The following is a 12,198-nucleotide window of genomic DNA, read 5'->3' as shown; positions in this document are numbered from 1 at the left end:
AGTTTCCAGACATCTGTGCCAACCGGTGCTGAAAGAAAACCCTCCAGTGTACATACCCATCAGTGAAAAAAGTGAAGTAATTGTTAATTGGATTCTGGGTGGGCTAGATGCACATAATGGACAACCTAAAAACATAATGCCTTTGGCACCCTATAGGGCAATGGCATGAAGCTGTAAGTAACAATGTAGAAGGTGGGGAATGCATAGCAAACCTTAAAGGCATAATTTACGATTTGCAGATGAAAAAAAAGAGACCGCATTTGTGCTTTAAAATAGTTCTAAAATGTGAGCTAGGGATAGAAACAACTGCTGTAAAAATTGAATCCATATAACTGATGTTAAGTATTGTTAAATATACAAAATGTGAACAATAGTTACAATAAAAATGTTTCCAGACTACCGGTAAACCTTCTACAGTTATGGTTTATCGAGAAAAATAGTGATATCCCCTTATATTTTAGGTTTTCTTGCACAAATTTTATTTGGTAGAATGTTTTGTGATATAACTGATCTACACATATGCATCAAATGTGATATCTTGAACATTTTTTAAATCATTGTTCCCAAAGGTACAAGAGGACCTTTAAAATAGTTATATAGATATAAACCAACTGTGCAACATCTAGCATGACAAATCACTCTGTTTTACCATCTACCAATACCATCACTTTTGGCACAAAACACACATAAAGGGTTAATCTCACCTGTTTCTCCCTTTTCTCCCTGGGACCCAGGGGGTCCTGGAGGTCCATCTCGTCCAGGAGGGCCGGGAGGTCCCTCAATGCCTAAGCCAGTGGTGTTGATGGGAGGGCCCTGCAAAACAATATGTTTGTTTTTCATTGAGACTATGTTCAGCAAAGCCCTAAACAAAAACAAAATTAAGAAATATATATATTAACTGTATGCATGTGTATGCATATTGAGAACACTTGGGTCTTTGGGTCAAATGGTGGTCTCCTGCATTTCTCAGAACTTTTTAGTATTCTCTCTCATAATATTGAAACACTATTACATATATTTCAGAAATATGTTTATTCTTCTATTATGTACACACTTCTTCAGATTTATACCTAAAGTCACGTCTGCTTTTGATTCAAGAATCAAGCATTTTAACAGCTGCGTTGTTTAGAAAATGCACGAATAAATGAAACCAAATGAAATAAGCTTTCCTTGTGTTACACATGTGGACAGGTCATCCTGTTTACACTTACTGGTGGTCCAGGAGGTCCAGTCCTTCCTTTTGGTCCAACATTTCCTTTCTCTCCCTGGCATTAAAAAAGAAATACATGGTTTATTACACTGGTGTTTACAGTCTGGTGGGGAATAAGCCATAAAATCTATCCCTATTGTTATACTAATGATGTAGCTACAATATTTCATTTTTTTGTTAATTGGTTCAAGGGACTCATTACAACAGCTGCTTTAATGTTCATGCATTCAAAAAAATGCAGAGTATCCTTGACTACCAATGACTAAGCAGAGCTTTAGCAGCATAGAGTAAGAATATGCAATATAAGAGTTTCACACGAGGTACTGCAGTGATCCTAACCTGTTGAGGATGGGCTAATTTTGCTACAACATGCATCTTCCATACACACCTGCCCAAGTATACTCAGGACTCGTCTTCAACAATTTAAAGAAATTCACTATGCAGTTTTCTTCAAAAATATATGGTATCAAAGAAATTGTACTCCATAAATCTTATTCCCTGTCCCTTGAGGTATCATCCTAAATATAAAGTTAAAAAAAAAAAAAACACCTCAAGTAAATATCATATTGAAGCAATGATTGGAAAAAAAAAAAAAAAAACTGAGACGATTCAAAATGAGATTACAATCACGCACAGCTGTAATAAAATGGGAACACGGTTGAAACCATGAAGTCTGTGTTTAAAAGAAAAAAATATCCACATATAAAGAACGAAAGAAAAGAGAATGATAACAAACAAGGCAGTATACAGAGTCAAAATACTAACCGGCTGTCCGTTATAACCTGGAGGTCCTGGGTTTCCTGGTGGCCCAGGATTACCTGCAGGCCCTGAGGAACCCTTGGTGCCATCTTTACCTGACTTGCCCTGGATAGCAACAAAAGGTAGTAACAGCACAGGTGTCAGGATATTTGTGACATATCAGAAGCTGAAGTTAAGGTGACTTTTTTAAAACTATTTTTAGTTGTGCAGTAACACTAACACTATTATGACAAAAAGCTCTAAAATAAGCAGCCTGTGAATAGAAGTAGCAGTGTGATCTTGTTCACACAAGTCTCCTAAAATAAGAGCACAAAATGATTCATTCCATCTACTCTGCAGTAATTCAATGACGACTGCAATTTTGCCACCTGCATAGCTAGTGAATTCAGTTGTAAACTGCCCTCTGAAAACTTCATTAGCAAATTACAGCAAAAAGTCAATGGTGAATTCAGTTCTGCATAATTACAGCATTAAAAGACAAGTCATTAGAGTACAAAAATGTATACAATTATATGATTGACTGGAATTCACCCATAGAAACTTGAATCTGACTAGACCTCCTATAACAAAAAAAAAAATCTTGCTTTTTCACATATCACAATTACCTAGGTCAGCATCATTGCAATTTTTTATAGCATATGGTATAACACCTTACATCAGTAATGTTTGCAATAAAACTTCCTGTTTCAGTTTACATCAGTCCTATTATTCGAACACAAATGCTCATCCACAGAACAGTCTGCGCTATTAAGTCTTCTTTTGGTTACTTGAAAGTGTCTCTGAATGTTATTAATATCTTCTGGTATACTCACCCTAGGACCTTGAGTACCAAGTTCTCCCTTTTCTCCTTTATAACCTTTCTGCCCCTGGGGACCCTAAAACAGAGAGAAAGACAGAAAAAAAGTGCTAAATGAGGGATATGACTTTTATGACTGCTTTCTATTCACCCATGGAACACTGCCGCAATTCATGCACAGCTTGCAAGCTGTGTATTCATGTATGTCTGGATATAAATCTTGCTACGATGCATTAACTCTGTATGTGCCACGTTCACATGTGCGACTCAGTCGACAGCGTGCCAACTTTGCATATTCTGCTCAAACGCACAAACTCGCCGAAACTAATTGATTAATCGCCAAATGCCGTAGTACAATGAAAACGTTTCTCGCGCTTCCGTTCCTCTCACATATAGCTTGCATTTTATGTTGTGATTGACTAACAAGCGGTGTTCCCTACTGGATTTACGAGTTTATTCTAAGTTTCTGTCACTGGTTTGCGTGCAAACGTCATGCCTTTACGGTAATTTAGCTACAAGTCAAGTGAAAGAAAAACAGTCATGGATTTGTCATACAATTTACATCAGAGCAAAGCTTGGCATTTTCTCTACAACTTTACTCACTATTATGTCCAGCTTAACAGAAAACTACTGAAGTAACATTGATTTGAAAAACAGAATGTTTTCTCAAAGCATGACAATGTTGGTGTCTAAGAATAATGTGGCATACAGGGGGTTTCCACCATGGCACATAAAGGGTTAAATCAGCATTGTATATCGTATCTTTAGAAGGCACATCCCTGTGCACATATCTGGTTGAGGAGTTGAAGAGAAAAGATTGTAAATGTTGCATGCCATTTTCTTGGTCTGAAAGTGGCTTATTGTTTATACATACTTCTATGAAATATAAAATCATCACTTTATGACACTTCAAGTGGGCCTTTTTAAATGAAAACACACTAGTTTAAGCATCTTTGATTCATGAACCCTTTATGTACACAGTGTATGAATGTATTATATTGTAACCTCTTAAACAACGATCAGTGTTTGGTTGATGATCAATCCCCCCCCCCCCAAACACACACACAAACACAACAATAATAATAAGAAGAAGAACAACAACAACAAAGACACACACACAAAAACAAAAAAACAAAAACAAAAAAACTTGAGTGTAACGTCTTGCCTCAGAGAAACTAGTATGTACAATGTGATAATGTAAAAGTCAGACACGAACATACTGTGAGGCAGAAGAGAAGACTATCTTAATCCTCCCATATTTCAAAAGTTTAACCTTGGGTGTCTATGAAATCTCATACCTTGCATTTTAAAAAATAAAATAAAAACAACTCTTAACAAATGGTTCAATATGGACCACTTCTCAGATATGATAATCTAAATGTACATATAACAGTCAGAAATACAGCATTGCAAAATTCCAGTTGTACAATCCAGCTGATGTAAATACACACAGATTTGACAATATTGTTGTGTTGAACTAAAACCTTGGTAAGTAGGTCTATGCACACGAAGCTTGTTTAGAATTACAACTGTAGTTCCACAGGTGTTTTTTTTTTCCATCAACAGCTTTGCCAATCAGCAGCAGAACAACAAAACTTTGAAAGTTCATTGGCACTGTAGTTTCCTCACCTGTATCCCGGGTGGTCCTGTAAAACCTTTCATTCCGACATCTCCTTTCATACCCTGATGATGTGTACAGAAAAAAGGACATTATCCAAAATATATGCAACATGGAATTTGACATTCACTATCAAACACATAAACACAGGTAATATACATTAGGTCATTACTCTGCCTAATAGTAAGTCATATATATGAGGCAAAATAAGAGGAAAAGAACACATCCACTGTGCACAAATTACTCTATCGCTTGTTTGGAAATCTTTTTCATCACAAAAAAGAGAGGAAAAATAGCTCAAGCAATTCAATTAGCACACACGGTCAGCTAGGATGCCTCTGCTTGTAGGGGAATCATCATATCTTCCAGTAATAAATGGCTCTTCATTTTAAGTTTGATGAAGTTAATGATCTTGACTTCTGAACAAGGATGACCTTTAACTCTCTCCATACAAAGGAAATATTCTGCAATTGATTCCAGTCTTTACACAATATGAAATTATCACATGACTTTTATCTGGTAGAATCTACAGGCAAAGGATAATAGTTCTGCTCACTTTGGTGACCTTTGACCTTGTCTTTGGTCCTTTTCATTGTAGGCAACTAATTATCCATTCATTTAGATCCTTTTTATCACTGGTCATTCACAGCTTATGTCATGGCTGGAGGATGACAAATCAAACCACAGTGCAGTGACCTTCGAAATTGACCTATCATATCGCTAACATGTTCGTTTAAGTCACTGTTGATTCTGCCTGCCCATCAACTTTTTTCATCAATGGACATGCCTGTCTAAAGTCATGTCTAAAATGGCATTTGCTCGCAAATATACAATGACCTTGGACCTATCACAATTATAATTTCAAGGAAATAATTGTTTTTTTATATCCACCCTTCTTGCTTCATAACACTGTCACTAGACATTCCCCAATAAAGCCATAGCTGAAAATGCTTTTCTTAGCAAAAGTTCAGGGGACTTCACAGGATTATGGCCAAAATCAATATAGCATACCTGGGCCAGAAATTATGAAAATCAAATGAGCATTTTTTTCTAAAATCATGGCAGCAAGATGCAAGATGAAATTGATGGTCTGACAGACAGATAACACAATGCCTGCAACACTTTTCAACTACAGGCATAGAAATGTACATTTCCTGATGAATCTTTGTCTTGTTTTGTTGGTTTTTGGATAGGAATAGACCAACAACAAAATGTAATTTATATCTATTCAATGGAAATATCGAAATATGAATATGCACATAAATACGAATTGAAAGACATTACTGAGGTATGCATGCAATGCTTGACCTGTCATCATGAATGCCTAATTGAAAATAAAAACACACCACAAAACATCAATTCTTGATTTCTGTATTTTTACATCACTTGGCTTAAAGCCATTCAATTAAACAAAATTTGTCACACAGTACTTCTACTCAAAAATCAAAGGAGGGTGACATGGAGGAGATGAACCAAACTCAGGAACTTTGATGGTACTGATGGTCCATGTGGCCTAACAACCATGCGAGAATCATCACACAAATGAGATGGCACAGGTGATGAAGAAAGTGTTTGTGCATGACGGTGGTGGTGGTGGTGGTGGTGATGGTGATGGTGATGGTGGTGGGGGTGGTGGTAGTGGTAGTGGTGGTGGTGGGGTATGGTAAGTTTGGGGTTACCTGATCGCCCTTATCTCCCTTTGCACCGGGAACAATTTCTGACTCGTTGACTCCTCCCGCTTGTTGTTCGCACGGTGTCCCTGGTATTCCTGGGGGACCGGTTACACCCTATTTGGTCATGTTTGGGTGGAAAGATTTGTGCAATGACAAAGTAAAACAACACAACGTGCATGGTTTCTTTTCTTCTTTTCTCCTGTTGACTGTGAATAGGGAGGCACAAGCAAATTCTCTCTATCCCTTTCCACAGCACATCAAGTCCATTCCTGTCAAACAACTGCAAATAACTTGGCTTCAAAGTTAGTACCTTTTCACCTTTTTCACCTGGCCTTCCACCCTTCCCCGGAGGGCAGAATGAAGCTGGAGGGCCACGATCACCCTGAAAGAGAAACAATTCTTAGGCTTCTCAGACAGCAGTCAAAACAATTTTTTTTTTTTAAGGAAAAGTCCATGATAGAGTAAGGTGAAATAAAAAAAAAATACATACAGATGTATTTTACTCAAATGGGATAATTTTTTTGTGTGTGATTTCTTCAAAGTGATACATAAAGTGAATAAACAGTGATATGACAGAATTTTGTCTTTGACCTTAAACTTAAAGTCTGGACAGACAGACAGACACACATATACAAGTAACATACATGTATGTGCAACCAACGGTATTCATAAAACACATTGCCAATATTATATACGGTAGCAATATAATTTGATTTAAAACAATGTTATGAAATTTATCAGTCTCATATGAAAGCAATAATTTTCTAACAGGAATACAAGTAATAATTAACCAACAAATTGCATTGCAACTGTATTATTGAGCGGTTTTGTAACTATTGTTGTGTATTGTTGAGCAGTTTTGTAACTACTGTAAAAGTGGAAATTTTCGCGGTGTTGAAATTTTCGCGCATTTCGCGCAATCAGAAACTAGCGTGAAAATAAAAGCACGCGAATATTTCTCCTTGCCATATGTTCCTGTAGTTGATGTCTTGATACCGCGGAATTAAAAACACGCGAAACTCTTCTTATCCGGCCGAGCGCGAAAAATTAGTCGCGCGAAAATATCCACTTTTACAGTAGTCTTTCTATAGCTCAGTCGGTAGAGCACTGGGCTAGCATTCGGAGTTCTCGGGTTCGAATCCCAATGAAATCTTATTTTCTTTGCTCATTTTTCCACTAATAAATTATATTCATTTCAGGTCAGTTTCCTTCTGTTTGCATATGCTACAAACTCAAAAAGCTGCATCACTTTGGTGATCCCTCGCATTTATCCCCAAGCTGAATTATCCTTCAGGTTTATGTCAGGTTTAAGTGTGTGCATGTGTGTCACACACATACACACTGCCATATAAGGTTGTAGCTTCTGTCCATTCAAGCTTTGAGAATTGAGGGTTTCTGGGACGAACACTGTACGAGGGCTTCCTATAGCTCAGTCAGTAAAGCACCGGGCTAGCATCCAGAGGTCTTGGGTTCGAATCCCGATGGAATCCCATTTTCTTTGCTCAGCTTTCAACTAATGAATTATATTCATTTCTGGTCAGTTTCCTTCTGTTTGCATTTGTTACAGTTTTGTAACTAATCTAAAAACAAGGACAAGGCTTAATGCAGAAGTGTTTGTTTTGTTTTGTTTTTTGTTTTTTTTTAAATACAGTGTAGGATTTCAACACATATTTCTATCTATTTGATGTTCTTACACCAAATGTAAAAGACTGCTATAAATGAAAAGAATTGATGTCCCTTCTACATCCAAAGTGTCAATACATTCACAATAACAGATGAAGAAATTGCTTACAAAAATAGACATACTGCTAATTAGAAATTCTCATCATTAAGAAGCTAACATCTTGAAAGCACAATTTATTTTTAGAATGAGCAAAGAGTTATGGGCATTACATCAACATGATCATTTGTAGTTAAAGGTGTTGTTTAACATTTGCTTGGCATGGGATATGATCATTTAGAAAAATAACATAATGGCATAAAGAAGCCAATACAACTCCACAACCCATTCATGCTGTGAAACCAAGAACAAACATTCACTGCATTGTTAGTACAGTGTACTACAGAAAAAAAGAAAACAAAATAGTTTTGTCTTCAAATGTTTTAATGACTTTCCTGGTGTAGATCTGTTTGTTTGTTTGTTTTTTACTTGTCCCAAATAACAGCATTGAGAACAATATTCATTTTTAATGATTTGAGTCTCTTTCTCCCTCGCCGCTATATTCAAACACTAAATGCAAACATTGCCTGTTTGCATATTGTTGGTGCACTATGATATTAAGATAGACAGACCAGAACAAATAATTATGACAACTTGTGCTTAACAGTTTTCATTATCTCCTCAAAATTTTTAAAGTTAATTGTTGGACTGCATAACCCTATTCGTAACCCGGAATGCTATGGATGGTATACATAACAAGTTGCCAATGGTAAATACATAGTTAGCATCTCCCTCTCACAGAAACAGGGAGCTTCGGTATCTTACCTTTTCACCCTTTTGCGGGGCAAAGGCCACACAGTTACTTCCAGGTTCACCCTTGAATCCCTTGTCACCCTTTGGACCCTGTAGATATTGTGGTAAAAAAGAGAAGAAGAAAAGATAAAGTAAGTGGACAGACACCTAGTCAGACATATGCATGTAGTTTGATAAATGTCCATAGGCTGGTGGTATCATGTTTTCTTGCAATGGAGTATGTTCTCCCACTCCAAGCTAACAGGCTGTAAATGACTGTAAATGACCAATCATTCACAGAACACGAATGTTGTGTGCAGTTCCCAGGTTGATACTTAGGAAAGTGGATGATTATGGCACATTTCTGTTGGTATCATGATTGCTTGTTATGGAAGTCATGCACAAATACTGCTTCAAGTGACTATTTTTCTTTTTCAGTTTTTTTTTCATCATCTTCTTTATTTTCTCCTTCAATGCTTTCTTCTTAAAAAAAAAAATCATCTCCTTCTGTATTTTTCTTTGTCAACATACTTTCTTATCATTCATTTGTTACCCCACCACATTCTACCAGACTGTCACTTCAATTATCATTGATGACACAAATTCCCAATGTCAGTGCACAGTTGTCTGGTCTAAAACTTCAGCCCTAGTCTCCATATAAGGTGCGGTCAGACTTGCAAAAGATTGAGAAGATTAAGTTCTTTAAGATCTTTAAGATCCCGAAGTTTTGCCAGTGTGACTGCAAACTTCTCGCAAAACTTCTTGCGAAACTTCCCACTCCACCTAGGGATATTTCCTTCACCCCGTCAAACTTCTCGATTTGTTTGCAGGCGGTGTCTCCGAAATGCGAGGCCATTGTCATGTACAGATGTGCATTGTTACATCACAATCTCAAGAAATCGGACGGCGCGCTCTTTGTTCTTTCTTGCGCGCACGTACCAATGACCCAAACTTTTTGATCCAAGTTTGGCTGCCAGTGTGACAATATAACAAAAGATCATGAAGACTTCGCGATCTTAAACTTCTAGATCTTTTACCAGTCTGACCGCGCCTATAGATACAGTGCTGAATCATGACAGTAAGGATAAAGTCACTATGTTTGTCACTTACAAAAGAACCTCGCTCCCCTCTGTCACCTTTCGGTCCATTCTGGCCGTTTATTCCTGGATTGCCCTATTGCAGGAAGAACAATACAAAAACAAAACAGGACAACCATCATTCAAACAAGATTATCATTTTATTACAATCTCTTCGCCATTTAGTTGTGACATAGAATTTAGCACATAGTATTTCATTGTCAGTATTCTAAAAAGTTCTCAAGGCAAAGGCAAAGGGAAATAACATTTAGATGTCTGCAAACAAATAAATTGTTTATACCTCTACCCTTTTCATACCAGTTTATTCAACTTTTACTTGCAGCTGGTGCAAATTGAAATTTACATCAAGTATTTCATATCATCATTCTTCTTTTAAGCACATATCTACAATATGAACATCAACTATTACATTACAAGAAACTGCTGATAATGTAAACATATCACTTCAACATCTACTTGTTCATAGATAAAAATTCAATATATGGTATCATTGTAGTTGGGGTTTTTTTCCAACTAAAGGGATATTTTCACTAAGGTACAAGTTCTTGGTTTCATTTTCTTCTCACCGGATTTCCATCCCTTCCATCTCGACCTGGCTCTCCTTTGATGCCTGCTACCACTGGACTCGGGTCCCCTGGAAGGCCCTGGTGATGAAAGAAGAACACAACACAATTTTTCACAATATCTTGACTTTTTCCCAACTCAATTATGCCCATTCTTTCCTAGTATAATTTCTTTCTGACAGCATGCATGCATCAAATCTTGTTTTGACAATCAATAAATTTCCCTCTACTTGAGCAATGATGGTTTTTAATGCGCTGGTAAGAAATGCATTTGAAATATTGAAGCTGGAAATCCTGCATTTGTGACAAGACGAGACTTAAGATGCTGCCAAATTTTGGTGATATTTTGGATTTTTCCAAACCGAGTTGTACCTGGTTGCAAGAAATAACAGTCTCTGCAGATAATTTTTGATTACATTCAAACTGAATGACACTGACATTATTTGAGGAAAACAAATTTAAATCATTCCAATGAGACCAATCTGACTGCTGCTCACTGGGTTATGCAGCTAAGTGCATCAGTTCCTTGATACAGCTTCTCCTCTTTATACAGAGGATCCATTTAACTAGATTTCTCTTTCCCTTTGGAGATTCATTTCTAAACTGAACAGATGACACATGCAGCAATAATCAAAGCTTTGTCTGGTACAAGACCAAATTACTTACAGAAGAACAGCAGCAGTAAAAAGAAAACTAGAAATGTCGCTATGGCGACTGGTATGCCTCCGCCATAATGCATGATTCTCCTAATAGGTCTATAGTACATGTGGACAATGTGTGATTACATTTTCACAAAATTGGCAAAATATTAAAATGACATGTTTGTCACAAATGTATTGAATGTTTACCTTCCTTGACCTATGTTTAATTGGATGAATATGAGAGCATGTATTTGGGGATTTAAGAACTTTAACTTGACTTTGACCCTTTCATAAGTTTATGCACTGAGTAATTTTCAAGGTGTGGAGAAAAAGTGCAATTTCTGTATTGAACAGTAAATTGTTATCATTTTCATCTGGCCTTTGATTTATAAGAGAATCACTGTCAGGCAGAACATACATAAATACAAAGTACTAAGTTTCAAGACAACTTGAGCCACGTCCGAGATATGGAGAACGAAGTAAGTTCAGCACTTTCACTTGATCTTTGACCTTTTGACCTTTGACCTTCTTGGCAAAAAAAAAAAAAAAAATCCCAGAGAATCTCTATTGGGTTATACATGCATACATCAACTTAAAAAAATAATCCGGCTGGCATTGCATTTAAGGAAAATAGTACAATTTTGAAGTATTGCCCTTGACCTTTGACCCCTGACCTTTGACCCCATGATCCCTAAATTCCCTAGATAACCACTGCCAGTCAGTACACGCATATATTATGTTCCATGAAGATACCTTGAACAATTTCCAAGATACAGAGAAAAAAGTGAAATTTGAACATTTTACTTGACCTTTTGACCTCATGACCCCAAACTTTTACCAGAGAATCTTAATTGAGTAATACATGTACACACTAAGTTTCAAGAAAATATCTTCAGGCATTGCATAGATATGGGGGAAATAGTGAAATTTTAGGCATTTGACCTTGACCTTTTGACCTTTGACCTTGAGCATGTGCACCCAAAAGTTGATAGGCACAACTTCACACCCTAATACACATACATGCCAAGTTTCATTACGATACCTCAAAAGGTTTTGGTAGTTACCCTGTCCACAAAATTCATTACGGACGGACGGAAGGACGGACGGACGGAAGGACGGATGGACGGAAGGACGGACGGACGGACAACCCGAAAACATAATGCCTCCGGCACCACTTCGTGGCGGAGGCATAAAAAAAGGATGACATCTTTGACAAATTGCTGCGACAAATGCGCTCATAGTTATAATCATAATCAATATCTGTTGGGGAAAAACGCAGAATGCATTTGGCAGTCGTGATAGGCCTAAATTTGGCTTCATAAAATTGGTAATATTCTGATCTGCTGGCTTCAAAATTTTTATTGAGACAGCATAAATTCACAATCTTCC

At 37.0% G+C, this 12,198-nt stretch overlaps 1 protein-coding gene across 1 annotated transcript in view; it reads right to left on the bottom strand.

Moving 5' to 3' along the window:
• The window catches only part of LOC139745644 (uncharacterized), a 71,159-nt gene that overhangs the window by 28,835 nt on the left and 30,126 nt on the right, over window positions 1-12,198 (bottom strand). Inside the window, exons 6-14 of the mRNA XM_071656043.1 lie at window positions 10,172-10,249; window positions 9,619-9,681; window positions 8,542-8,619; window positions 6,063-6,170; window positions 4,395-4,448; window positions 2,782-2,844; window positions 1,976-2,074; window positions 1,212-1,265; window positions 705-813 (exon numbers count right to left, since the gene is read on the bottom strand). Of these exons, the coding sequence (XP_071512144.1) occupies window positions 705-813; window positions 1,212-1,265; window positions 1,976-2,074; window positions 2,782-2,844; window positions 4,395-4,448; window positions 6,063-6,170; window positions 8,542-8,619; window positions 9,619-9,681; window positions 10,172-10,249 (706 nt within the window). The remainder of the gene's footprint in view (window positions 1-704; window positions 814-1,211; window positions 1,266-1,975; window positions 2,075-2,781; window positions 2,845-4,394; window positions 4,449-6,062; window positions 6,171-8,541; window positions 8,620-9,618; window positions 9,682-10,171; window positions 10,250-12,198) is intronic.

Source organism: Diadema antillarum, unplaced genomic scaffold (genome assembly GCF_040938485.1).
Source record: "Diadema antillarum isolate AM-2024a unplaced genomic scaffold, OU_Dant_1.0 seq00001281_RagTag, whole genome shotgun sequence".
NCBI lineage: Eukaryota > Metazoa > Echinodermata > Echinoidea > Diadematoida > Diadematidae > Diadema > Diadema antillarum.
Note: the sequence above shows the minus strand (reverse complement) of the source record. Positions and strands in the feature narration are given on the sequence as shown.